Source organism: Amblyraja radiata, chromosome 5, assembly GCF_010909765.2.
Source record: "Amblyraja radiata isolate CabotCenter1 chromosome 5, sAmbRad1.1.pri, whole genome shotgun sequence".
Taxonomy (NCBI): domain Eukaryota; kingdom Metazoa; phylum Chordata; class Chondrichthyes; order Rajiformes; family Rajidae; genus Amblyraja; species Amblyraja radiata.
The window spans coordinates 103277706-103305489 of NC_045960.1; the positions used below are offsets into that span (position 1 = coordinate 103277706).

General features: G+C 42.6%; 1 protein-coding gene across 1 annotated transcript in view; it reads right to left on the reverse strand.

Annotated features, from left to right (window-relative positions):
- The window catches only part of ascc3 (activating signal cointegrator 1 complex subunit 3), a 363313-nt gene that overhangs the window by 163177 nt on the left and 172352 nt on the right, over positions 1 to 27784 (reverse strand). Inside the window, exons 15-16 of the mRNA XM_033021915.1 lie at positions 16689 to 16880; positions 15633 to 15857 (exon numbers count right to left, since the gene is read on the reverse strand). Coding sequence (XP_032877806.1) covers positions 15633 to 15857; positions 16689 to 16880 — 417 coding nt within the window. The remainder of the gene's footprint in view (positions 1 to 15632; positions 15858 to 16688; positions 16881 to 27784) is intronic.

A 27784-nucleotide genomic window follows, 5' to 3' on the forward strand; every position in this document is an offset into this window, starting at 1 on the left:
ATGTAGAGCAGGCCACTTTGTGAGCTCTGAATGCCATACGCTAAATTGGAAGAGGTGCCCGAGCAAAGGAGATTTTTTTTAAATATGAAAGGATTTTACAGAATGGATACAGATAGAAAATGTCCACTAATGGGGAAAATGTAATTAGATGCCAATAATCAATGTTATCACGCAACTGAACAATCCAACCAACAACTAGGGAGCAGTCCCGAGCGATCCAATCTACCTCATTCATTGTAGACCCTCGGACTATCTCTGATCGGACTTTATTTAACTTTATCATGCACTAAATGTTAATCATATTATTCCCTTCATCATGTATTTGTACACTGTGGATAGCATGATTGGAATCATGTATTGTCTTTCCGCTAACTGGTTAGCATGCAGCAAAAGCTTTTTTACTGTACCTAGGTACACGTGACAACAAAACAAAACTAAACTTACTACAGGATATTTACAAAGAAATCAAATTGGGAAACATCTGATTACTTTTTTGGCAAGAATGTAATACCCTAGCACAGAGAGTGGCTGTAGCTGTGAGTATAGATGGATCTAAGAGGAAGAAAACAAGCACGAGGGAAATAATGGATAACACTGCTCAGGTGGAACATGAACAGGCTGGTTGAATGGCATTTTTCTGTGGGGTATGTCCTATGCAATAATATGTATTCCAAAGATAAATCCGAATAGCTCTTTATAGAAAACTTTATCTTGAACTGACACGGTCTGTGTAAAACACATTCCTAAAATTCCAGTGAGTAATGAAATCCAGGATTTTGATTCAATTACAAAGAAATGAAGGTATTAAACGAGCAGCAGAAGAGTAAAATATGATAGTCCACCATGGAGTCTTCTGGCTCCAGAGATACTACTTTAATTATTTAAAACATGCTTTGCAGGTGATGATTGTTGCTTAGATTACCCCAAGGAAAGCAACTGCCATACCCTCGTAAGCCAAACCTTACCAGAGTTCGCCTGGTCCTCACCTTTCACCCCACCAGCCTCCACATTGAATACATCATACTCTGACATTTCCATCACCTCCAACGTGATCCCACCATGAGTCTCATCTCCCTTTCCGCCTTCTGCAGAGACCACTCCCTCCGCAATTTCTTGGTTCCCTCATCCTTTCCCACCAAAACCACTCCCTCCCCAGGTACTTTTGCCTGCAACCGCAGGAGACGTAACACCTGTACCTAAACCTCCTGCCTCGCCTCCATCCAGGGACCCGAGCAGTCCTTCCAGATGAGACAAGGTTCACTTGCATCTATTCTAACTTCATCTACTGCATCCGGTGTTTGCGATGTGGCCTCCTCTACATCTGTGAGAACAAATGTTAGCTCGGTGACCGTTTTGCTTAAGTCTGGCGCTTGGTCCACCAAAGCCTACTGGGATCTCCCAGTTGCCAACCATTTCAACTCCCATTCCCATAGTGACATTTCTATCTTGAGCCTCCTCCCTTGCCAGAATGAGACCACACACGGACAGGAGGTCCAACACCTCATACTCTGATACAACCCAACGGTGTGGACATTGAATTCCCCAATTTTAGGTAACCTTGCATAATATCCCCCCCTCCCACCTATTCCCACAACCCCCCCCCTCATCCCGTTCCTAACCTATGCCCCCCCCTGCCAAATTCCTCCCTCCGGCTTTACAATCTCCAATTCTTTAAACCCGTCTCACACCTTCCTTCCTTTCATATCTTTGGGCTTTGGTCCATCTGGCTGCCTATTAAAACCGCCCTCCCTCGCCTGTTGACAATACCTGTCAGGCAGGTTCTGCCTCGCCCCTTTTCCAGGTTTCTTCTCTCCCCCCTACCATCAGTCTAAAGAAGGGTCTCAACCCAAAACGTTGCAAATCCATGTTCTCCGGAGATGCTGCCTGACCCGCTGAGTTACTCCAGCACTTTTTCACACAAGGGGTGGTGGGTGTATGGAACAAGCTGCCATAGGATGTAGTTGAGGCTATCATTGTTTAAGAAACAGTTAGACAGGTACATGGATAGGACAGGTTTGGAGCGATATGGACCAAGTGCAGGCAGGTGGGACTAGTGTAACAGGGACATTGTTGGCCGGAGTGGGCAAGTTGAGCCGGAGGGTCTATGACTCTACGACACATAGTGTCCTTTTTGTGTATTAATCAGCGTCTGCAGTTCTTTATTTCTAGACTTCTGCCTTACCTATTACTGCTCGATTTTTGTGAGGTTGCCTAAAAAAAGTTGCTAGCCTCGTCATTTATAAAATTTAGAAATTGAAAATGTGGTTTAAGCAGTAGGTTGATAAAATAGATGCAGATGGTAATTTCTGCTTTCATTTTCTTAAAATATCCCAGTTTATAGTAAAAAAACCTTTGTATACCTGGTCACAGCATTGAAAAAAAAAATGTGTTAATGGTTATATAAAAACATAAAAGTTAAATTAAGAGAAGCAAAATAAATATTTAGTGAACTGCTAAAAATCGTATTGTTGTTACTACAGAATATTACTGAGTTTACATTTTGGAATGCAACATGCAATATGTATTGTCGAGTGAAACCAGTTTTGTATATTAAGCTAAAATGTTAAACATTTCACACTTCATAGATTTTTTCAATTAGGTTTTACAGTTTTCCATTTACAATGTGTGCAATATCTTTTTATATCTATGGTGCTTAAAGGCTAGTTTGGTGCAAGGCTTCAATTCCAGGTAATAAAAGCTCTACACTGTAATTTTAAACCAAATTTACACCCCATTTTCCACCTCATAAAATGTTATTGTTATTTCATGAGAGGATGTGGGTGTTGCTAGCAAGGCTAACATTTATAGTCCATCCCTAATAGCTCTTGACAAGATAGCAGAGAGCCTTCATACTGAACTACTGAGGTCTATGTTAAAAAAAATATTTTCCCAGCGTGCGGTTAAGAGGTGACTTAAGTAGCGAAGTCCAGGTTTTTTGAATTAACAACAAAGAAATCGATTATGGCACTGACTACAGGAGTTGTGTCGCATGTTATGATTATACAAAATGTTGGTGACCCTGCACTTGAAATATTAATTTAGATCAGAGGCACAGCATGGAAACAGGCCCTTCAGCCCAACGAGGCCATGCCGACCATTAATCAGCCGTTCACAAACTAGTTAAATGTTATTCCACTTTCAGATCCACGCCCTACACACTAGGTGCAATTTACAGAGGTTAATTAATCTATAAATCTACATGTCTTAGAGATATGGGAGGAAATCGGAGCACCCAGAGGAAACCCACGCCATCACAGGGAGAATGTGCAAAATCCACACAGTTCGCACCCGAGGTCAGGATCGAACTCGAGTCTTTGGTGCTGTGAGGCACCAGCTCTACCAGCTGCACCACTATCTGCCCCTAATATGGTGGGCAGTTCTGGTCATCACAGTAATTTTAAACCAATTTTACACCCCACGGTTTTGATTAAGCTAGAGACAGTGCAGAAAATATTCACAAGGATGTGGCTGAGAATGGTCACTATTTTCTTCCCAAGGTAGGGCAATTCAAGATGGCCCCCAAACCAGGCAACTCTTTGTGTGTTCGTCATGGACGTAGATCTGCAATCACACATTACAATCGTTCCACTCGTTTCAACTTCTATCTGCACACGGTGGATGATTCAATTGAAATCATGTACGGTCTTTCCACTTACTGGTCAGCATGCAACAAAAGCTTTTCAATGTACCTCAATACATGTGACAATAAACTAAACTAAACTAATCTAAAGCTGGAGGGAATAGGTTTATGGTGAGAGTGAAAATATTTAAAGGAGATCCGAGGGGTAGGTTCTTCCACAAAGTGGGTAGTGGGTACAGGGAACGTGATTGAGGTGTGTACAACATCTCCGTTTGAAAGACACTTGGAAAAGTATATGGATAAGAGAGGTTCAGATGGATATGTGCAAAATGCAGGCAAACGGGATTAATGTGGATAGGCTTCTTGTCGGAGTGGACAAGTTAGGTCAAAGACCTGTTTTAGTGATGTATGAGGCTTAGGTTTATTACTGTCACGTGTACCGAGGTGTAGTGAAAGGCTTTATTTTGCATGCTATGTATCAGATCAGATAATATTATACATTCCCTTCAAACTCAGGTACATTAGGTAGAGCAAAGGGGAAGATACAGAATGCATGTAGTTTTCAATGTTATAGTCCAAGACATTAACCAGAGGACATAGGTTCAAGGTGATGGGGGAAGGATATAATAGGAACACGATAGGTAACTTTTTTTTACACAAAGGGTGGTGGGTATAATGAACGAGTTTCCAGAGGAGGTAGTTGAGGCAGGTACTATCGCAACATTTAAGAAGTATTTCTTCAGGTACATGGATTGGGCAGGTTTAGGGGGATATGGGCCAAGTGCATGCAGGTGGGACTAGTGTAGATGGGACATGCTGGTGAGTGTGGGTAAGTTTGGGCCGATGGGCCTGTATCCACGTTATATGACCCTATGACTTCCATAGACTCATTCAAGGTCTACATATGAAATAAAGATGATATATTTCCAAGTTTCCAATTCTGCATTTGGATGGAAAGTGACACGGTTAATTCAGAGACTAGGGTCCTGAACTTAAAGAAAGGAGACTTTGAAGGTATGGAACTGGATTGGCTTGGATAGACTGGCAAATTATACTTAAAGGGTTGACGGTGGAGATGCAATGGCAAAGATATAAAGACCGCATGGATGAACTCCAAAAAATTGTTCATCCCTGTTTGGCGAAAAAATAAAACGGGGAAGGTGGCTCCACCGTGGCTAACGAGGGAAATCAAGGATAGTGTTAAATCCAAGGACAAGGCATATAAATTGGCCAGAGGAAGCAGCAAACCGGAGGACTGGGAGAAATTTAGCACTCAACAGAGGAGGACAAAGGGGTTAATTAAGAAGGGGATTAAAGAGCATGAAAGAAAGCTTGAGGGGAATATGAAAACTGACTCAAAAAGCTTCTTTAGATATGTAAAAAGGAAACGATTAGTGAAGCCAAATGTGGGTCCCTTACAATCAGAGACAGATGAATTTATAATGGGAAGCAAGGAAATGGTAAAACAGTTAAACGGGTACTTTGGTTCTGTCTTCACTAACGAAGACACAAACAATCTCCCAGAAATACTAGGGGACGAGGATCTTGTGGGAGGGAGGAACTGAAGAGAATCCACATTAGTCAAGAAATGGTGTTAGGTAAACTGTTGGGTCTGAAGACAGATAAATCCACAGGAACTGAAGGTCTGCATCCCAGAGTACTCAAGGAGGTGGCCCTAGAAATCGTAGATGCATTGGTGATCATTTTCCAATGTTCTTTCGACTGGATCAGTTCCTGTGGACTGGAGGGTAGCTAATGTAACCCCGCTTTTTAAGACAGGAGGGAGACAAAATGGGGAATTATAGTCCAGTTAGCCTTCATCAGCAGTGAGGAAGATGCTTCAGTCGATTAATAAAGATGTTATAGCAGCGCATTTGGAAAGAGTGACATGATCAGTCAAAGTCAGCATGGATTTATGAATGGGGAAATCATGCTTGACTAATCTTCTGGAATTTTCTGAGGATGTAACAAGTACAATGGATAAGGGACAACCAGTGGATGTGGTGTATCTGGACTTTCAAAAAGCCTTTGACAAAGTCCCACACAAGAGATTAGTGTGCAAAATTAGAGCACATGGTATTGGACCTTTCGGTCTGAACGAAATTTCGATGCCTGCAGTCATACGTAATAATAATAAACACCAAAACAGACAATAAACACAAATTAACATCCACCAGTGAGTTCACCAGGCACCTCCTCACTGTGTGGAGGCAAAAGTATTAAAGTCTCTGTCTCTTCCCTCCTTGTTCTCCCTCTGCGCTGAGGTGATCCAGGCCGAAGATGCCGCCCTCCAGTCCAGCGGACGCAGCTGTAGTTGCGGGAGCTCCAGAAACAGGTCACCAACTGGGCCACTGGGCCCGTGGCTAAACCTCCGAAGTCGTGTCGCCGCCGCCTCAGCCCCGAGTCGTGTCGTTGCCGCCTTAGCTCAGAGTCGGGCCGCTGCCAAAAGCCGGAACGCCGCCTCAGCTCCGAGTCGTGCCGCCGTCGCCTCAGCTCCGAGTTGGGCCGCCGCCGCCTCAGCCCCGAGTCGGGCCGCCGCCGAACGCCGCCTCAGCCCCGAGTCGTGCCGCCGCCACCTCAGCCCCGAGTCGTGCCACCGCCACCTCAGCCCCGAGTTGGGCCGCTGCTGCCTCAGCCCCGAGTCGGACCGCCACCGTCTTAGCCCTGAGTCGGGCTGCCGCCGAACTCCGGAACGCCGCCTCAGCCCCGAGTCGTGCCGCCGCCGCCTCAGCCCCGAGTCGTGCCGCCGCCGCCTCAGCCCCGAGTCGTGCCGCCGCCGCCTCAGCTCCGAGTCGGGCCGCCGACCGCCTCAGCCCCAAAGTCGGACCTCCGACCGCCTCAGCCCCGAAGTCGGCCAGCCTAGTCCTGGCTGGCTCTGCCTCTGGAGCCTCGAGGTCGCTCGCAGTTGGAGGCCGCCAGCTCCGCCATTAGGCCTCAGCGCAGACGGAGGCAGAGAAGGGGGATACGACAAAAAAAAGTCACATTCCCCCGAAGGAAGAGACAAAAAACATGTTTCACCCCCCTCCCCCACACACATACACAACCTAACAAACTAAAATCTAACTAAAACAGGACAGAAGAAAACAAAAAAAAAAAGTAAAAACAGACGGACTGCAGGCGAGCCGCAGCTGTCAACAGCGCCGCCACTTCCGGATAGAAATAGACATAGATAGAAAACTGATTGGCAGACGGGAAGCAAGGAGTAGGAATTAACGGGTCCTTTTCAGAATGGCAGGCAGTGACTAGTGGGGTGCCACCAGGCTCGGTTCTGGAACCCCAGTTATTTACAAGAAATATTAATGATTTAGACGATGGAATTAAATGTGACATCTCCAAGTTTGCGGATGACACTAAGCTGGGTGGCAGTGTGAGCTGCGATGAGGATGCTATGAGGCTGCAGGATGACTTGGATAGGTTGGGTGAGCGGGGAGATGCATGGCAGATGCAGTATAATGTGGATAAATGTGAGGTTATCCAAATTGGTGGCAAGAACAGGAAGGCAGAATATTATCTAAATGATGTCAGATTAGAAAAAGGGGAAGTGCAACGAGACCTGGGTGTCCTTGTACACAAGTCACTGAATGTAAACATGCAGGTATAGCAGGCAGGGAAGAAAGCATGTTGGTTTTTATTGCGAGAGGATTTGAGTTTAGGAGCAAGGAGGTCCTACTGCAGTTGTACAGGGCCCTGGTGAGACCGCACTTGGAGTATTGTGTGCAATCTTAATTTGAGGAAGGACATTATTGTTCTGAGGTAGTGCAGCGTAGGTTCACTAGGTCAATTCCTGGGACTGACAGATGATGAAAGAATGGGTCGACTGGGCATGTATTCACTCGAATTGAGAGGGATGAGAGGGAATCTCTAGAAACATATAACATTCTTAAAGGATTGAACAGGCTAGATGCAGGAAAAATATTCCCGATGTTGGGGGAGTCCAGAACCAGGGGTCACAGTTTAAGAATAAGGGGTAGGCCATTTTGGACTGAGCTGAGGAAAAACCTCTTCACCCAGAGAGTTGGAATAGACAATAGGTGCAGGAGTAGGCCATTCGCCCCTTCAAGTCAGCACCACCATTCAATGTGATCATGGCTGAACATCCCCAATGAGTACCCCATTCCTGCCTTCTCCCCATATCCCCTGACTCCGCTATCTTTAAGAGCCCTATCTAGCTCTCTCTTGAAAGTATCCAGAGAACCGGCCTCCACCGCCCTCTGAGGCAGAGAATTCCGACTCACAATTCTGTGTGAAAAAGTGTTTCCTCATCTCCATTCTAAATGGCTTACCCCTTATTCTTAAGCTGTGGCCCCTGGTTCCTGAACCTGGATGTTACAATTTTCAGGCTCCTATATCTTCTTCTCGAAGGCAGAACTGAAATGACCCTGTGACCGAGGTTTCTGATGATGCTGGCTGCCTTTTTGAGGCACCAACTCCTGTAAATCCTTTCGATGGTAGGGAGGTCAGTTCCCGTGATGGACTGGACAGTGTTCACCACTTTTTGCAGTCTTCTTCGCTCCCGGGGGTTCAAGTTGCCGAACCAGTCCATGATGCATTCAGTCAATATGCTCTTTACTGTTAACCTGTAGCAGATCAGGAGAGTACTGTCTGATATACCCAATCTCTGCAATCTTCTCAGGAAGTAGAGGAGTTGATGGGCTTTCTCTATAATTGCATCAGTGTGCTGGGTCCAGGAAAGATCCATCGATATAGACAGGTTTGTGGGTCTTCATCCTTCTTCCAAAGTCAACTATCGGTTCCTTGGTCTTATTGACAATGAGTTCCAGGTTGTTGTAATGGCACCATTTGGTCAGTCGATCGATCTCCCCTCTAGACTCTGACTCATCATCAGTAATTCGTCCAACAACAATGGTGTCGTGGGCGAACTTGAAGATGGAGTTCACACTATGTCCGGCTACACAATCGTGAGTATAGAGTGTGTAGAGCAAGGGGTTGAACACGCAGCCTTGAGCTGCTCCCGTACTGATGGTTATTGAGGAAGAAATGTTACTGCCAATTCTTACAAATTGTGGTCTGTTGATGAGGAAGTCAAGGATCCAGTTGCAGAGGGATGCGCAGAGACACAGATCCATGAGCTTGATGACCAGCTTGGAGGGGATGATGGTATTGAATGCAGAGCTGCAGTCTATAAGGAACAGCCTGATGTATGTGTTTTTATTGTCAAAGTGATCACTAAAACAGCATCAAGATGGCTGACCTTATGTCAAAGAGTTGTCTAGCACAGAAACAGGCCCATTGTCCCACCTTATCCATGTTGCCTAATGTTCCTATCTATACTCATGCCATTTACCCACATGAAGTTTTCATTGAAGTCACTGTTGTTGTGACCTCTGACAGTATTCTGGGCTAACATGATTAGCTTTGATGATAATTTCATCCTTGGAATTCAGCTCTCGTCTATCTCTGGACCTAGGCTGTCATAACGTCAGGTCTTGAGTGATTCTGGCAAAGCTCAATGTGTGCAGAAATGAGTAAGTTACTGGTGACTAAATGCTACTTAACAACAATGTTACATATTATTTTCACTTCATTGATGAAAGCGAACAGAAGGATTTTCTTTAGTGGTGAATCTGTGGAATTCTTTGCCACAGAAGGCTGTGGAGGCCAAGTCAATGGATATTTTTAAAGCATAGGTAGATTGATTTTTGATTAGTACGGGTGTCCGGGGTTATGGAGAGATGGCGGAAAAATGGGGTTAGGAGGGAGAGATAGATCAGCCATGATTGAATGGCGGAGTGGACGATGGGCCGAATGGCCTAATTCTGATCCTATTACTTATGACCTAATGATAGAATAATTTGCCAAATTGAGATTCAGTTACTTTACTTGGTTCACAGCATGCACGGTGAACCTGAAATAACTTTTGTGAAGCGACATTAATTTTATAATGGTAGGCAAATGAATCTGACTACTCCTCCACCATAGATGAGGCTCGCACCAGGGTCTCTTCCATACCCCGCAACACTGCTCTCTCTCCCCATCCCCGCACTCGCAACAAGGGCAGAGTCCCCCTAGTCCTCACCTTTCACCCCACCAGCCGTCACATACAACAAGTAATCATCCGTCAATTTCGCCACCTCCAACGTGACCCCACCACTCGCCACATCTTCCCATCCCCCATGTCTGCCTTCCGCAAATACCGCTCCCTTCGTAACTCCCTTGTCAATTCTTCCCTTCCCTCTTGTACCACCCCCTCCCCGGGCACTTTCCGTTGCAACCGCAAGAAATGCAACACCTGTCCCTTTACCTCCCCCCTCGACTCCATTCAAGGACCCAAGCAGTCGTTCCAGGTGCGACAGAGGTTCACCTGCATCTCCTCCAACCTCATCTATTGCATCCATTGCTCTAGATGTCGGCTGATCTACATCGGTGAGACTAAGCGGAGGCTGGGTGATCGTTTCGCCGAACACCTCCGCTCGGTCCACAAGAACCTACCTGACCTCCCGGTGGCTCAGCACTTCAACTCTCTCTCCCATTCCCCGTCCGACCTCTCTGTCCTGGGATTCCTCCATGGCCAGAGTGAGCAACACCGGAAATTGGAGGAACAGCACCTCATATTCCGCTTGGGGAGCCTGCATCCCGCGGGCATGAACATTGAATTCTCCCAATTTTGTTAGCCCTTGCTGTCTCCTCCCCTTCCTCAGCCCTCGGGCTGTCTCCTCCCATCCCTCAGCCCTCGGGCTCCTCCTCCTCCTTTTTCCTTTCTTCTCCCCGCTAACCCCCATCAGTCTGAAGGGTTTCGGCTCGAAACGTCGCCTATTTCCTTCGCTCCATAGATGCTGCTGCACCCGCTGAGTTTCTCCAGCATTTTTGTGTACCTTCGATTTTCCAGCATCTGCAGTTCCTTCTTAAACAAGAATCTGACTACTTGTTTGACAAACATTTGTAAAACTTTGGCTTTCAACAACAAACATTTTCTTGCTAATAGGCACATTAAATCACTGACAATAATTGGGTTTTACATTGTGTCAATGAAACCACCACTTCTAGATGCTATTGCATACAAAGCCTTTTCCTCCACATGTTTAGCATATAAAACTACATGTATGACATAAAACGGGATGTACATGCAAGTGCACCCCTTTGTCTGACTTCACTGCATCAGATCTCCACAGGTTTCCCTGAATCAGCCTTCCATTCATTGTGAACATGCCCAAATTTAGCAGGCACAGCTTCCAAAGGTATATTCCACCCCATTTGGCACAACCACACATGTCACACAACATATACACAGAAGACCTAGAAAAAATATCTGCAAACCAAGAATAGCAAGATTGATATTGGCAGTGCAGTAAATGTATTTCTGGACTTTAACAAGGCCTCTACATTATACACCATGTCTGGGTAGTCTGGTATGTTAGATGTCATGGATCCAGGGCAAGCTAGGCGATTAGATACAAAATTGACTTGAAAGTAAGAGATATAGAGTGCTGGCGAAGGGTTGTTTCTCAGATTGAAAACCTGTAACATGTCCTATGCCAAAGGATTGTGAACTGAGTCCAGAGTGCTTCATTATTTATATTAACAAATTGGATGTAGGTATCATGGTTAGTAAGTTTGCTGGTGACCCTAAAATGGGTTGAAGAAGATTATGTAAGATTACAACTGGATCTTGATCAACTGGGCCAATGGAATGAGGACTTGGTAGATGGAGTTTTGCTCAGATAAATGCAAGGATTTGCCTTTTGGTAGGACAAACCAAGGCAAGAATTTCACAGTAAGTTACAGGACCCAGTGAAGAATTATAGATCAAAGCTAATTAGGGGTGCAGGTACATTGTGCCATGAAAGTGTAGATAGGGTGGTGGAGAAGGCGTTTTGCATGCTTGCCTTCAGTAAGGGTACTCCGAAGAGTAGTTGAGACGTCTTGATACAGCTGGATAAGATGTTGCTAAGGCCACATTTAAAGTATTGGTCACAGTTCTGGTTGCCCAGCTCGAAAAGGTAGGTCATTAAACTGGAAGATTGGAACTGGAAAACTGGAACATAAAAAGACTTACAAGAATATTACTAACTCTGAAAGGTTTTGAGGTATAATGAGTGGATGGGTAGGTTTGGTCTTTTTTCCCTGGAGCATAAGAGACTGGGGTGACACCTTATAGCAATATATTTAATCATGGCGGATGTGCATACGGTGGATAGCCACAGTCTTTTCCCCAGGATAGGAGAGTCTAAAACTAGAAGACATAGGTTTAATGTGTAGAAAGGAACTGCAGATGCTGGTTTAGGCCCAAGATAAACACAAAATGCTGAAGTAACTTAGCAGGTCAGATAGCATCCGGGGAAAAGGAACAGGTGATGTTTCAGGTTGAGACCCTTCTTTAGACCACGTTTCGGGTCGAGACCCTTCTTCAAACCATTCTTCTGATGGAGGGTCTCAACCTGAAACGTCATCTATTCCTTTTCTCCAGAGATACTGTCTGACCCGCTGTGTTACTCCAGCTTTTTGTGTCTATCAATGCTTGAAAGAATTCTGCTCTCTTACTTCAATGGGCCTCTAGTGACATCTAGTGGTTTTCTATTCAGTGTTAATATTCAAAGTTTTGTTTGTATCTGCATCTCAGGACACACAAACAAAATAACATCTTTCATAGTATAAGACACCTTGGGCTAACAAAGAAATATGTTAAAGCTGTCACACAAGTAATATTATAAGAACTAAAAGCTGATTTTGTTTTACATTCTACACAATCCTTTTTACATCCCCTTTTCTCTCCGGAAGATGCCAGTCTTTACTGACGTATGATTCCTTGGTTCATTTTCTAGTCCGTTCAGTGAATGTCTCCCAAGACCAAAGTTCAGACATATTTACAAAAGAAATGACCAAGTGATCTTAAGGAACAGACATTTTGAACTGAATTCTCCACCTCCAGCAGAGTTGTTGAGGCTGCTTGCTGAGTTAGGACTAGCAAATTTAGAATTAGACAATTGAACGGGATTTAAATAAATAAGCCATTGAACGGAGTCTATATTTAGAGAAGGTCATTGATATTCATTAGAACATTGCATCAAACAAAATACTCTCTATTTCACTGTTTCTCAACAAGACTCTACTGGGAGGCAATATGAAAGTGTAAATTTAAGTTAAAAATGCTGTTTCTAGTCAGTAGAAAGCAATTGGGGACTTGGGAAGAGACAAGATTCAATCAGAAACTATAAATAACAAACAACAGGAATGCCACAACTAAATCAAAGCAATAAAATTAATTCAACATTTCAGATTATTTCATTATTTACATTATATATTGATATCTCCATAGTTCAGGTAATATTTTTAAAAAATCACATGCAAGGAACTGCAGATGCTGGTTTACAAAAAAAGATAGTGTAACTCAGGTGGTTCGGCAGCATCTCCGCATATACATTTTTGGTCGGGACCCTTCCACAGAAAAGATTTTATTGCCTGGTACTTAAGTAACCAAAAACAATGTATAAATATTTAAGAACAATTATTGAATAAGCTGGCTGCTTCAAAAACTGATAATATTTTGGAAGCACGTTCTTGAGGTTGGCCTGGTTGAAGTCCCCGGCTATTATGAACGAGGCTTTAGGGTATATTGTTTCAATACTTTTGGTGACAGTGTGTAGTTCCTCAAGTGCGAGCTTGGCATTGGCCTCAGGTCCTGATTTCATTGAATGTACAGCTGCGTCACTTTAGAGACTTGCTTGAGTACGGAGGATGCCATCTCAACGGCACTTCACTCCGCCCTCTCCCACCTCGACAACAGAGACACTTACGTAAGAATGCTGTTCATCGATTACAGCTCAGCATTCAACACCATTATACCCTCTAAACTGATCACCAAACTCGGTAACCTGGGCATCGACCCCTCCCTCTGCAACTGGATACTGGACTTTCTAACCAACAGACCCCAGTCTGTTAGGTTAGACAAGCACACCTCCTCAACCCTCACCCTGAACACCGGCGTTCCACAGGGCTGTGTGCTGAGCCGCCTCCTCTACTCCCTCTTCACCTACGACTGCACACCTGTACATGGTACTAACACCATCATCAAGTATGCAGATGATACAACGGTGATTGGCCTCATCAGCAACAACGATGAGTCGGCTTATAGGGAGGAGGTCCAGCTCCTAGCAGCATGGTGCGCTGACAACAACCTGGCCCTTAACTCCAAGAAGAACAAGGAGCTCATTGTAGACTTCAGGAAGTCTAGGGGCGGCACGCACACCCCCATCCACATCAACGGGACGGAGGTGGAACGTGTTTCCAGCTTCAGGTTCCTGGGGGTCAACATCTCCGATGACCTCTCTTGGACCCACAATACCTCAACTCTGGTCAAGAAGGCTCACCAGCATCTCTTCTTCCTGAGGAGACTGAAGAAGGTCCATCTGTCTCCTCAGATTATGATGAACTTCTACCGCTGCACCATCGAGAGCATCCTTACCAACTGTATCACTGCAGAGGGTGGTGAAAATTGCCCAACGCATCACCGGTTCCTCGCTCCCCTCCATTGAGTCTGTCCAAAGCAAGCGTTGTCTGCGAAGGGCGCTCAGCATCGCCAAGGACTGCTCTCACCCCAACCATGGACTGTTTACCCTCCTACCATCCGGGAGGCGCTACAGGTCTCTCCGTTGCCGGACCAGCAGGTCCAGGAACAGCTTATTCCCTGCGGCTGTCACACTGTACAACAATGTACCTCGCACACGCTCAACAATGTACCTCGGTGACTACCAATCACCCCCCCCCCCCCACGGACACTCCTCCCACAGGAAAAACGCTATGACTGTATGCATGTAAATAGATTTATTTATTGAAATCATATTCTATGTCGCTCTTCCAGGGAGATGCTAACTGCATTTCGTTGTCTCTGTACTGTACACTGAAAATGACAATTAAAGTTGAATCTGAATCTTGAATCTGAATCTGATCTGAATCTGATCCCAGCTGACTGTTGCTGTTATATGAAGCCTTAATTTTCCTGACCAGACCTTCAATGTCCCTTGTCAGTTCAGGTTTCTTGATCTTTTTGACATTGCCCTGCCCTCCAACAGGAATAGGCTGGCCCAGAACTCCTTCTACTTCACTTTTAATAGCCTCTCACTAGCCAGACACCCCGTTACTTGCAGCCAATACCTTCTCCCAATCAACTTTTGATTTCAGTTAGCCTTCCTCCAAGTTAGGACTTTAATTTGAGGACAAACCTTATCTTTTTCCATGACTATCTTGAAACTAATGGTATTATGGTCACCGGTCCCAAAGAGTTCTCTCACACACACACAAGAATCACTTGCCCAATCATTTTTCCTGAGAAGAGATGGCGTGTAGCCCCTTCTTCAGTGGGTCCATCTGCATTTTATTTCAGACAACTTTCCCACACACTTAACAAAATCTTCACCATTTATTCCCTTAATACCAATTCAATACATACTACGTCAGTGTTATTTTCAGCAACCTGCAGTAACCTTGTCGTCACTTCGTGAACTCATAACAGTCCTCAAAGGCCAAAAATACCTCAGCACATCTTATTTTGCTTGCAAAACTTAAATAATATTTAAATTGCTTGTTTTTTTTTTAATAGTTTCATTGCTGCTGAATGTCAGGCCTTGGCATTGCGCAAGCCAGTCTCTCAACCAATACAGCCTAAGACTTGGCAAAGCCTCCTTGTTAAAAAAATGCTGTACTATGAACTTTTACTTTGCTATCGTTGATTTTGTTGATGCTATTATCAAAGCTAATGACTATATCACAAGCCATTAAAAACTTTGAGATTACAATGTGGTGAATTGTTGAAACAAACACCTTTTGAGTTTGCAGGACCACCTGGAGTTTGCAGCAAAGCCTGGAGCTTAACTTCATCCATTGGACCACAAAAGGTTAGTCCAACTGTAGGAATAGCAGATACATGCGAGAAGTGTCAGATAAAGCTCAATGTTGTTCAATTTGTGAATTAATGTATTAAGATGCCAGTTATTTAAGTCGATGTACATCTTGGATCTATAGCCGTACATTCCTGCTGAAAGTTAAACACACCTAGAACGGTGGAATAGAGGAATTCACAAAATATCAGCGTACTGACCTCTGCATTTAGATTGTCTGCTAAGCGATCTAGAAACTGGCTTTCGATCGGATTCTGTTGAGTCAATAGAGATAAGTAGTGACTGAGTTTATCATGAGCAGTGATGATGGTGCCCTCGCCAAACTTGTCAAATTGAGGCCGTCCAGCTCTGCCGAAAATCTGCATCACATCTAAAATTCCTAGGTCAACAAAAGAGCCCCTTTTGGCGTCATATATTTGAGTGCCCTGTAGACAAAATGTGGAAAAGTGTTAGAAATGGCAAGCGAAGTAATCAATTTGTTGTTTCAATATTTCCATGAAAATTGTCTTTTCCCATCAGTAAATGTAGTGAAAAAAGATTTAAACGTCATAACACTCAAACCACTATTTACTCTGCTGACACAGATTTGCTAATAATCCAATTATAAAATAAGTACTGGGTGTTTCCAGGATCTTCTGTTTTTACTTCAGATTTCCAACATTTGCAGCTTCTATTTTTCATGCAACTCTCAATTGCCAAGACCTTTACTTTTGTGTTTTCAGGAAGGCCTTTGAATTTACAATCATTGCTAATAATTCCAATTAACAAAATGCTCATCAAGTTTTCTTCAAGGATCCAGCATATAACACATAAGTTACATCAGACTGCAGTTTTAAAATAATTATTATATCCAGATATCAAACATAATGTTGGTGGAATCTAGGGCAACAAAAATTGAATTTTGGGCCTTTGTTATGGTTTACATAATTATTTTACATAGAATTGTTGGATAGATTAATAAGTAGTGTTTACCTTGTGGTCACTCATTCTAAAATAATCTGTATTTTGCTCAAGTTTTTAATCACTCCAATTATGCACTGTACTCAAGTAACAATTAGATCACAATTCTTCAGTGGAACAATTCATAATTAGTACATGGTAATGAATTCTAATACCATCCTCTGTTCTACTGTTGTCTATATGGTTTTCTCTCATCAGCACATAGACAACATCAGCCCAACATGTTAAAGGCTAGAAGAAGAAACCTATTGTTTTAAAATAACCAGATAGAAATGTTATGGGTTGTGTAAATTTACCTTTATGATGACAGCATGTGCTGGAAGATTAACACCCCAGGCCAATGTAGCTGTGCAGACCAACACTTTTATGTGCCCGCGAGAAAAGTAATTTTCAACCAAGTTCCTGTCCTGACGCAACATTCCTGCATGATGAATGCCAAATCCATCTGGAAACAACTCACGTAACTGCTTGTTTCGCGACTTCTGAATCTGCGGACATACCAAAAAAAAACAGGTATCACAATCCATTGCCAGCTTTAGCATTAATGATTTGAAATGCCTTAACTTGCTTACTGCCATGGTAATCTTTTTTAGTGGACAAATTAGAATATGTTATAGTAATAAATTAGCAGTTTTCCAGTGATATTTCTCCATTATTTAGGAACAGAGAGAGATGTGCTCAGGGGTCAGCCGCATGAGAGTAGACATACTTGGACCAGCAGATCAGAGAGTAAGCAGAGGACACATTTAAATAGCACAGGCAGAATACAACAATAAGCTGCACCCAGCACATTGATTTGGAGGTTGAAACGACGGAACTACGTTCTGGACCACACAAGTCCTCCATGTTCATGACATTGTAGAGCATGACACTATCCTTCACACTCAGAACGACAGCATTTCTTCTCACTTCAGGCTATACATTTATCTTTATTTAATGTCTAGATTGCCCAGACCACCGCTTCACCTGGCAGGAAGCTGCAGTCTGAAACCAACCCATTGAGAATAGCTGAAATACATGAAGATCCTCCAAATGAAAGGGGAAAGGCCAGCACAATTTGTCTGCCCCATAGTAGTACAGCCTAGCAGGTAAAAGGTTGACCAGACATACTACGAATTTGTTCAATATATGCTAAATGTCAATTTTAGTTATATACTAAGTGGAACCCGTTGGGTCCCAGCATCACACGGGAGGGCTAGTCCCCCAACGCAATATTCCACCTGTCCACCAATTCCAATATTGGTGGCCAGTGGGGGGGGGTTCTGGAGCACTAGTATGGGTGTTGTGGGCTAAAGGGACTGGTTTCCAGAGTGCGATTATGGACATTGTTGGCCGAATGGATTCTTGGGCTGGCGGCTCAGTCACTCAAGCCTGTTGTCACTCACGGCTGGGGGCCTGTCAGTTGACCCACGGCTATTTCTTGAAATTCCATTTCAAGCAGGGTGCAAGGCCACCAAATTAATAATAATAATAATAATAATAATAATAATATATTTTATTGTCATTGCACATTAGTGCAACGAGATTTAGTATGCAGCTTCCAACCGATGTAAAAATAAATAAATAAACTGTGCAACGTGACCATCTGAGGGAGACAGTCCAGAGGGGGATGGGGGGCACTCAGCAGGGCCGGTTCAGAGCCGCTATAGCTCTCCCATATTTAAGTACAGTTTCATACCATTTCAACAAGGGTGCAAGGTGACTAAAGACAGCGAGTCGTGACCTCTCCCTCCCCCATCCTGCAAAGACTAAGCCACGCCCATACTTCTGGGTTTTATAGCCCCCCCATCCAACAGAAGGGGCGTGGCCTTCATGGCATGATTGACATGAGAAAGAATCTCAACATTTTTTAAACACTAATAACTCTTTTATTTTTCATCGATGGAAAAAATCCTCGGCACCTGATGAGCGGAGGGGGATTCTGAGTAAGATGGCCAAAAATCAGTTATAAGTGGTAGTGTTTTTTCTAAAATCAATATAAAACACAAACAGGAAGTGGTCAAGATTAGACTTTTAATTATATGGTAGGCAAGGCAACTTTAATTGGGCAAGGCAACTTTAATTGGGCAAGACAACTTTAATTGGGCAAGGCAACCTTAATTGGGCAAGGCAACTTTTATTGGGCGTCAACTTTTATTGGGCAAGGCAACTTTAATTAGGCAATGCAACTTTAATTAGCCAAGGCAACTTTAAATAGGCAAGGCAACTTTAGCACTTTCAAACCAAAGGCAATGCAGTTATAGCACTTTCAAACCAAAGGCAACGCAGCTTTAGCACTTTCAAACCAAAGACAAGGCAGCTTTAGCACCTTCACACCAAAGGCAATGCAGCTTTAGCTCTTTCAAACCAAAGGCAACGCAGCTTTAGTACTTTCAAACCAAAGGCAACGCAGCTTTTGCACTTTCAAACCAAAGGCAACGCAGCTTTTGCACTTTCAAACCAAAGGCAACGCAGCTTTAGCACTTTCAAATCAAAGGCAACGCAGCTTTAGCACTTTCAAACGAAAGGCAACTCAGCTTTAGCACTTTAAAACCAAAGGCAATGCAGCTTTAGCATTTTCAAACCAAAGGCAATGCAGCTTTAGCATTTTCAAACCAAAGGCAACGCTGCTTTTGCACTTTCAAACCAAAGGCAAGGCAGCTTTAGCACTTTCAAACGAAAGGCAAGGCAGCTTCAGCACTTTCAAACATAAGGCAAGGCAGCTTTAGCACTTTCAAATCAAAGGCAAGGCAGCTTTAGCACTTTCAAACCAAAGGCAAGGCAGCTTTAGCACTTTCAAACCAAAGGCAAGGCAGCTTTAGCACTTTCAAATCAAAGGCAAGGCAGCTTTAGCACTTTCAAACCAAAGGCAAGGCAGCTTTAGCATTTTCAAACCAAAGGCAACACAGCTTTAGCACTTTCAAACCACATTTTCAAATCACATTAAGGGCACTGACAGGTCAGTAAAACCACTCACAATTTAGTAGACATGTGTTCAGTGTTATTCACAGCTCAGACTGAGAATTGCGACCTCTCGCTCCCCCATCTTGCAGAGAACTGAGGCACCTCCACACTTCCAGGTTTTATAGTCCCTCCGGAAGGGGCGTGGCGTTCAGGAGAGAGAATCTCAACATTTTTTAAACACTAATAAGTCTTTTATTTTTCATCGATGGGAAAAATCCTCTTGTCCTGAGCAGTGGAGGGGGACTCCACTGGCCAAAAATCACAGCTGTAAGTGGCAGCATTTTTTCTAAAATCAATATACAGTGCAACAGGAAGTGGTCAAGATGAGCCTTTTAGTAATATAGATAAATTATGCTTTGGAAAGCTTTGCCCATCCAATTTACAATAATCATTACTGCAATGGGTTTGTTTGAATATCAGATAGCACAGTAGAAAGTGCTAGTCTCCTTATAATTAACAGTTCAATGGTCAACATTCATGTTGAGAGTCACATTCCACTGAGGATATACCACAGCCTTTTTGCATGCTATGTAGGATTTGATGTCGCAAACCTTCTAGAAAATAAATTGATAATGTTGCTACTTCACAATTTTCTATCACTCTTTTTGTGTACTGCAGACTCCATGCCCCATGTGCCTTTATTTCTCTTTTTTTGAGACCACTGCACTATCAGTCTTGTTGTAGGACATTGATCATTCTTTTAATCTGGATTTTTACTTATGTATTGTGTGTTTTTTTTAAATATATAATTTATGATGCTTTTATATGTGATATACTAAGATTTTATATGTACTTTATGATATTTTTTAATATGCAATGCATTTTTATGTAATATTGCCCCTTGTCTGAACCTCGAGTCCGTAATAAAGTGTATTATTATTATTATTATCAGACTATTCCCAGTAAATATATAAATCCATTAAATGCACGTTGAGAAGAATTAAACCACAAATGCTCTTGTGAGAGTATAGAAAATGGCCAACCGCAAATCGGGCCAGAACATGGATACATTTTCTAAGGCCAACCCAAAAGAGTCACAGTTGCTCTTTATGTAAATCTGTGCAAAGGTTTCATGAATTCTAAATGCCATCCAAGTGCCTGAGGAATTTGGACATTTGCTAACAAGATTGTTCGCCAATTTATTCTCAATTGAGGGAAAAGCTATCACTTGGTCAGAACTGAACTCAATCTCTAGCAAAACCGATTAATTAAAATGACTGGGTTGCAGTATTTGATTTTTTATTTTGTAACATTTTTCAAATTGATTTTAAAGGCAGGACCACTATGCTGTGATGGCAAACTTCATTTCTCTCATCTTATTTATGTTTTTATACCTGAAATGAACTATTGCAGTGCCTAAGGAGCGGCAATCACTTTCAATCTTTTTGAAACTCATTCAACGAGGCAACAACCCTCACAAGGAATAAAGCAAAACCAAATGAAACTTCACCCCAATCATATTCCCAGCACTGACACAATCAGACTGCACATCACTGGTGAGGCAGATCTACATAGGAACACCTTACAGATCTGCTGAAACATCTCTGGATACTTTCAAGAGAGAGCTAGATAGGGCTCTTAAAGATAGCGTAGTCATCTTTAAGAGCCCTATCCCGGATATGGGGAGAAGGCAGGAACGGGGTGCTGATTGGGGATGATCAGCCATGATCACATTGAATGGCGGTGCTGGCTCGAAGGGCTGACTCCTGCACCTGTTGTCTATTGTCTATCCTATCACCAACTAGAGAGCGATCCTGAGCTACTATCTACCACATTGGAAACCCTCAGACTATCTTTAATCAAACTTTTCCGGACCATATCTTGCACTAAACGTTATTCCTTTTATTTATCCTGTATGTGTACACTGTCGATGGTTTGATTCTAATCATGTATTGCCTTTTTGCTAACCGGATAGCACGCAACAACAAAGCTTTTCACTGTACCTTAATACATGTGACAATAAACTGAACTAATTTGGTAAATAACAGTGTCTTGAGAAACTCTTACAAGTTTTTACAACGGAATTTTCTAATTTTCAGTTGAAACAAATGATAGACACAATTGATTCCTTGTTGCAAAACTGATAGTGCTGATTTTGTATTGTTTTCAAATACATTTTTTCATATTTCCAGTCTAATAATTTAATTAATTCAATAAAATTCAGCCAATTCATGTTGCAACTGTATAAATTGTTGTTGAAACCACATTTGTAGCGCTGTGTGCAATTCAACTCGCCCAGCTATAGGAACAAAGTCGTTAAGCTGGAAATGGTGCAGAAAAGATTCATGACAATGTTGCTGGGACTGAACAGCTTGATTTATAAGGTAGACAAAAATGCTGGAGAAGCTCAGCGGGTGAGGCAGCACCTACGGAGCGAAGGAATAGGCAACGTTTTGGGTCGAGACTCTTCTTCAGACTAATGTGGGGGGGGGGGGGGGGAAGAAAGGAAGAGGCAGAGACAGTAGGCTGTGGGAGAGCTGGGAAGGGAGGGGAAGGACGGAGAAAGCAAGGACTACCTGAAATTGGAGAAGTCAATGTTCATACCACTGGGGTGTAAACTACCCAAGCAAAATATGAGGTGCTGCTCCTCCAATTTGCGTTGGGTGGCAGTCTGGCCATGGAGGAGGCCCAGGACAGAAAGGTCAGATTCGGAATGGGAGGGGGAGTTGAAGTGCTGAGCCACCGGGAGATCAGGTTGGCTGTTTTGCGAACTGAAAGGACTCTATCCCCCTACTCCCAATTCCTCCGTCCACGCCGCATCTGTACCTAGGGTGAGGTGTTCCAAACCAGGGCATCGGAGATTTCCTCATTCTTTAGGGAACGGGGGTTCCCTTCTTCGACTATAGATGAGGCTCTCACCAGGTTCTCCTCTATATCCCGTAGCTCCGCTCTCACTCCCCACTCCCCCCCCCCACTGGTAACAAGGACAGAGTTCCCCTTGTCCTCACCTTCCACCCTACCAGCTGTCACATACAACAGATAATCCTCCGACATTTTCGCCACCTCCAACGGGTACATGGCTCTTTGCTGTACTCTACTATGCTGCAAATTTTGAAAGGATCAATGAAATTGTCAACTGTTTTGAAGAAGAAGAATCTGCTCCAGTCAGGATCGACAGTGAAATCATGCAGAAAAAGTCACTCCACCGCGATCTTGTATTTATTGCTTCCAATTTTGCAAACTTCCCACAAGTTATCACTTCCCTTGCGAAACATGGTGAAACATTCGTGAATAACTTACAGGTTTTAAACAAAGTAACTGACGATATTCGTAAAGTTCCTGCTGATGTAGGTAAAGAAATACAAGGAAAATGTGAGAGAATGATTTTAGCTAACAATGATCTTGATGAAATACAAAACATAGCTAAAGTTCTCAAAGGTAGTTGTAATGCACAAGATATCAACATGAATATAGAGTCTGTAGCTTGTTTTGAGTATGCACCAGTGACCTCAGCTGAGGTAGAAAGAAGCTTTGCACAACTGAAGCATATTCTGTCTGACAGACGGTATAGTTTAACACAAGATAATATTTAAAAAATGCTAGTAATTATGTGCAACCAGGCAACTTTGGTCACTGTGTGCCTCTGTGTATTTCTCTAAAAAACCTCTGAGAGATTTGTTTTCCAATTTCCACAGTGGAATTCCAGCATCAATGAATGCCTTGCACAGATCACTCGAAAACTCAGATTTGCGACTGGAGCCAGCAGTAAATGTAGTGAGGACAAGCTTGGGTATTTCGCTTGGGTAGTCTACACCCCAGCAGTATCAACATTGACTTCTCCCATTTTAGATAGTCCTTGTCTTCTACCTCCTCTCCCTCCACCTTCCCAGCTCTCCTTCTAGTCCTACTGTCTCTGCCTCTTCCTTCCTTTTTCCCGCCCCCACCCGAAACGTCACCTATTCCTTCTCTCCATAGATGCTGCCTCACCCGCTGAGTTTCTCCAGCATTTTTTGTCTACCTTCGATTTTTCCAGCATCTGCAATTCTTTCTTAAATAGATCTTGGAGAAGACTGAACCAGCGGGCAGCGGCACGAACAAATGAACGACCGATGGTGGCGCCCCCCAGTTTCGCCCCGGTAATGGAGATTTTATTGTAAGTTATACTATGTTAACACGTTAATAATTACTTATTAATATTAATGTGTTAACATAGAAAATGTCATTGTGATCACGTTACAACTAGAGAAAATAGCACGACCTTTTCGCAAAATGGTTGATTTAGGCACTCGATCATGAAAAAGGCATTATCTTGGTGAAATCATCAAAAAAGGCATGAAAAGGCACATGACATTTATGGCAAAATGCTGGCTCGACTTATGACACACAGGCTCAGAAGCATGTTTGACAGCATCCATGGAAGAAGAAACAAGAATAATATTTCACATCAAAGAAACAATTCTATTCTCAGAGAATTAGTTTCAGGAGAACTGGTGAAGCTGGTAAATCACACAAATCCTTTATGGAATAAAATACCAAGATCCTTTATTTTGCATTCTTTCCACAACCTTAGCATACTTTGCAACACACTATTCACCTCAGACAACATCAGTGATACAGAATAAGGCTTTCAACATTCGCCACAATACATAATTAATTTGCGCTCAACTATTCTTTGGGAATTCATATAGAAATGGTTTGATAATAAAAGGAATGTGAATAAGACAGCATTGGATCATCCAATTCAACGAGCAGAAGCAGACATTTTTACATATTTTACCTTCACAATTTTATATCAGCAGCATAACTCAATTATCTAAGGAACTGATTGCTTAATGCACCTTTGTGATGTTTCAACATGGATATGCAGATACAATTTAAATTTGAGTATTAAATAACCAGATCCTTATCTGTGATTTGAGAGTGAGCAACTAAATTGTACTGTTCTACTAATTATTGTACTTCATCTGCTCCAGATGTGTCAACAAAATCTTCCTGTAGGGCGGAGAGATCAATAAATTAATATCAATCCAACCACGTTCAAATCAGGTTGGTAAGTATAAGAACTAAACCTTGCATTGAGCTTCTTCAAATGAAGCAACGTTCTAAGATTGTGTATAATTTTCAAGTTTCCATCAAATTTCTCCACAATATGAAGGCACATTTTCAAATGCAGTTAACAGCCAGGGTAAAGGCCACTCTCCTTTCGGAATGAGGAAAAGGAAACACTTCACAATGTTCCTCCTGGAACAGTGATTGTTGCTGCTTAAGCCAGTGATACCTGGCAGCTTGTTTTCTTTTTCATCATCAGGTTGCATTATAGCTGAGACTATCACATCTCTTGCACCAACTATTTATCAGATTCAATATAACCATTGCTGGAAAACCAAACTTCCAGTGGCAAGCTACAACTGGATGCAGAATTTATACTATAACAGAAAATAGTTGTCAAATTCTATATACAACAAAGTTGTTTAAAAAAATTAAAAAAAGCAGCACTTTGGTTTGCATCATATGCAACATAGTTACAGTAATTGGGAAAGTCAGTGTCAAATTTTAAGCAAATTCAGCGTTTCATTCCTGATTCCTCTATTCAACTGTGTCAAGTGCAGAACCTTGAACAAGAAAACCAAATTAATTCATGTATGCTTAGTTATGACTGTCTTGTGTAGCTGCCTTCATAGAAATGTTATAGAAATCATACACATTCCTCAGAGATCTAATGATAGGCTGGAAGCTCAAAAGCATCCAGGACAAAGCTGCCAATTGATTTGCTCCCTAAAGCTCTTCGGGCTTAAAGCTAAAGATATAGCTCTTACGGCTAACGGAAACAAGGTATAGGGGAGAAAGCAGGAACGGGGTACTGATTTTGGACGATCGCCATGATCATATTGAATGGTGGTGCTGGCTCAAATGGCCGAATGGCCTAATCCTACATCTATTTTCTATGTTTCTAAATATCCATTCGGTCCACTACATGCCCATTGTGGGTGTAATTGTACAATTTTTTTTTAAATGCACTGCCAATACACGACAAATTTATCCCAACAGATTCCTTAAGTGAGAGATATCTACCACCAAGAACAAGAAACATAGAAATACAACCATCTACATGTTTTACCACAAATCACTCAATATCCTAGTCACAGAATCAGTTTGGAAACATGCATTTTGGTCAGCATATTGTGCTGGCCAAATTTTGTAGTACTCAGTCCATTGCCTTTTATGTTATGCCTGTTCAAATGTTCACTCGATACTTTGTGGCGCCACCCGGTGGTTAGGCCACTGACTATGCGGACCCTCGGCAGTCGACGGTAGGGTCACGTGACTGGGTAATGGCGGGACAAAGTTGTCACAAGGTTTAGGGGTGTGCCCTAGTATAAGTATTAAGCCACGGGTCAAACTTCCCCCATTCACGTGTGTGTTGTTCTCTTTGCTTCAACAATAAAGATTTATTTGATTCACCATGTGTGGCTTGCTTATTTGCCCACCATAACTTCTTAAATGTCAAGAGAGTACATAGAGCAGCATAAATTGGGTGGATATTGAGAAACATTTCCCTCTCTATGACCAATGGAATACCACACAGGAAAGGTGGCATCAAAAGTAAATAGGGTGATAAAGAGGAATATGGTTTGCTTGCCTTCATTGCTAGGGATGTCATGAAGTAGCTCTGTCGGACTTTAGTTTGGCAGCATTTGGAGGATTACGAGCCATCAGGAAAGATGTGAAAGCTTTCAAGAGGGTGCAGAGGAGGTTTACCAGAATGTTGCCTTGATTAGAGGGTTTCAGCTATAGGGAGAGATTGGATAAACTTGGATTGTTTTCTCTGGAACATCAGAAGTTGAGGGGAGACTTGATAGAAGTATATAAAATTATTTTAAAAAAGAAAATGATGAAAAACACGCAGGTCTGACAGCATCTGTGGTAATGGAAGCAAAGCTAATATGTCATGTCAAAGACAATACAACACCATTTGCCGATAATTACTTTCCGAAGACTGGTGAAGCTGGTGTCCACAAATCCTTTATGGAACATATTAAGATTACTTCTTTTCACATTCTTTCCACATCTTCAATATACTTTACAAAACACTATTCTCCTCCAGCCGACGATATCGGAAATACAGAAGACGGCTTTCAACATTCTCCACAATACATAATTAATCTTTGCTGAACTGTTTTTTTGGAATTCAAATAGAAATGGTTCAAAAATAAAAGGAAGATGTATAAGGCAGCAGGAGAATCACGCAACTCAACACGCAAAAGCAGACATTTTTATATATTTTATTTACAACATTTCTTATCAGCAGCATAACTGAATTATCAAAGAAAATAGAACAGTACAGCACAGGGACGGGCTCAACTACCCACAGTGTTTGTACCGAACATGATGCCAAGTTAAAATGTGCTCATCTGCCTGCATATGATCCATATCCTTCTATTCCCTGCACGTCTGGCTAAAAGCCTCTTGAACACCACTATTGTATCTGCCTCTACCACCACTTTACAATGCATTCCAGGCCTCCAACACTCTGTGTGAAAGATTGCCCAGCACATCATATTTAATGATGTCTATATTACTAAAAGTCTGATCTTGACCACTTCCTGTTGTTCTGTATATTGATTTTAGAAAAAACGTTGCCACTTATGGCTGTGATTTTTGGCCATCTTAATCAGAGTCCCCCTCCGCTGCGCAGGACAAGAGGATTTTCCCATCTATGAAAAATAAGAGTTATTAATGTTTAAAAAATGTTGAGATTCTCTCTCCTGGAGGTCACGCCTCTTCCGGAGGGACTATAAAACCCGGAAGTGTTGAGTGTCTCTGAAAGATGGAGGAGCGAGAGGGTCACGTCTCTCAGTCTGAGCTGTGAATAACACTGAACACATGTCTACTAAACTGTGAGTGGTTTTACTGACCTGTCAGTGCCCTTAATGTGGTTTGAAAATATAGTTTGAAAATGCTAAAGCTGTGTTGCCTTTGGTTTGGAAATGCTAAAGCTGTGTTGCCTTTGGTTTGGAAATGCTAAAGCTGTGTTGCCTTTGGTTTGGAAATGCTAAAGCTGTGTTGCCTTTGGTTTGGGAATGCTAAAGCTGTGTTGCCTTTGGTTTGGAAATGCTAAAGCTGTGTTGCCTTTGGTTTGGAAATGCTTAAGCTGTGTTGCCTAATTAAAGTTGCCTAGCCTAATTAAAGTTGGCTTGCCTCATTAAAGTTGCCTTGCCCAATTAAAGTCGCCTTGCCCAATTAAAGTCGCCTTGCCCAATTAAGTTGCCTCGCCTAATTAAAGTTGCCTTGCGTTCTTTCTAATTAAAAGTCTAATCTTGACCATTTCCTGTTTGCGCTTTATATTGATTTTAGAAGAAACGCTACCACCTACAGCTGTGATTTTTGGCCATCTTACTCAGTCCCCCTCCGCTCATCAGGTGCCGAGAATTTTTCCCATTGATGAAAAATAAAAGAGTTATTAGTGTTTAAAAAATGTTGAGATTCTCTCTCCTGTCAATCACGCAAT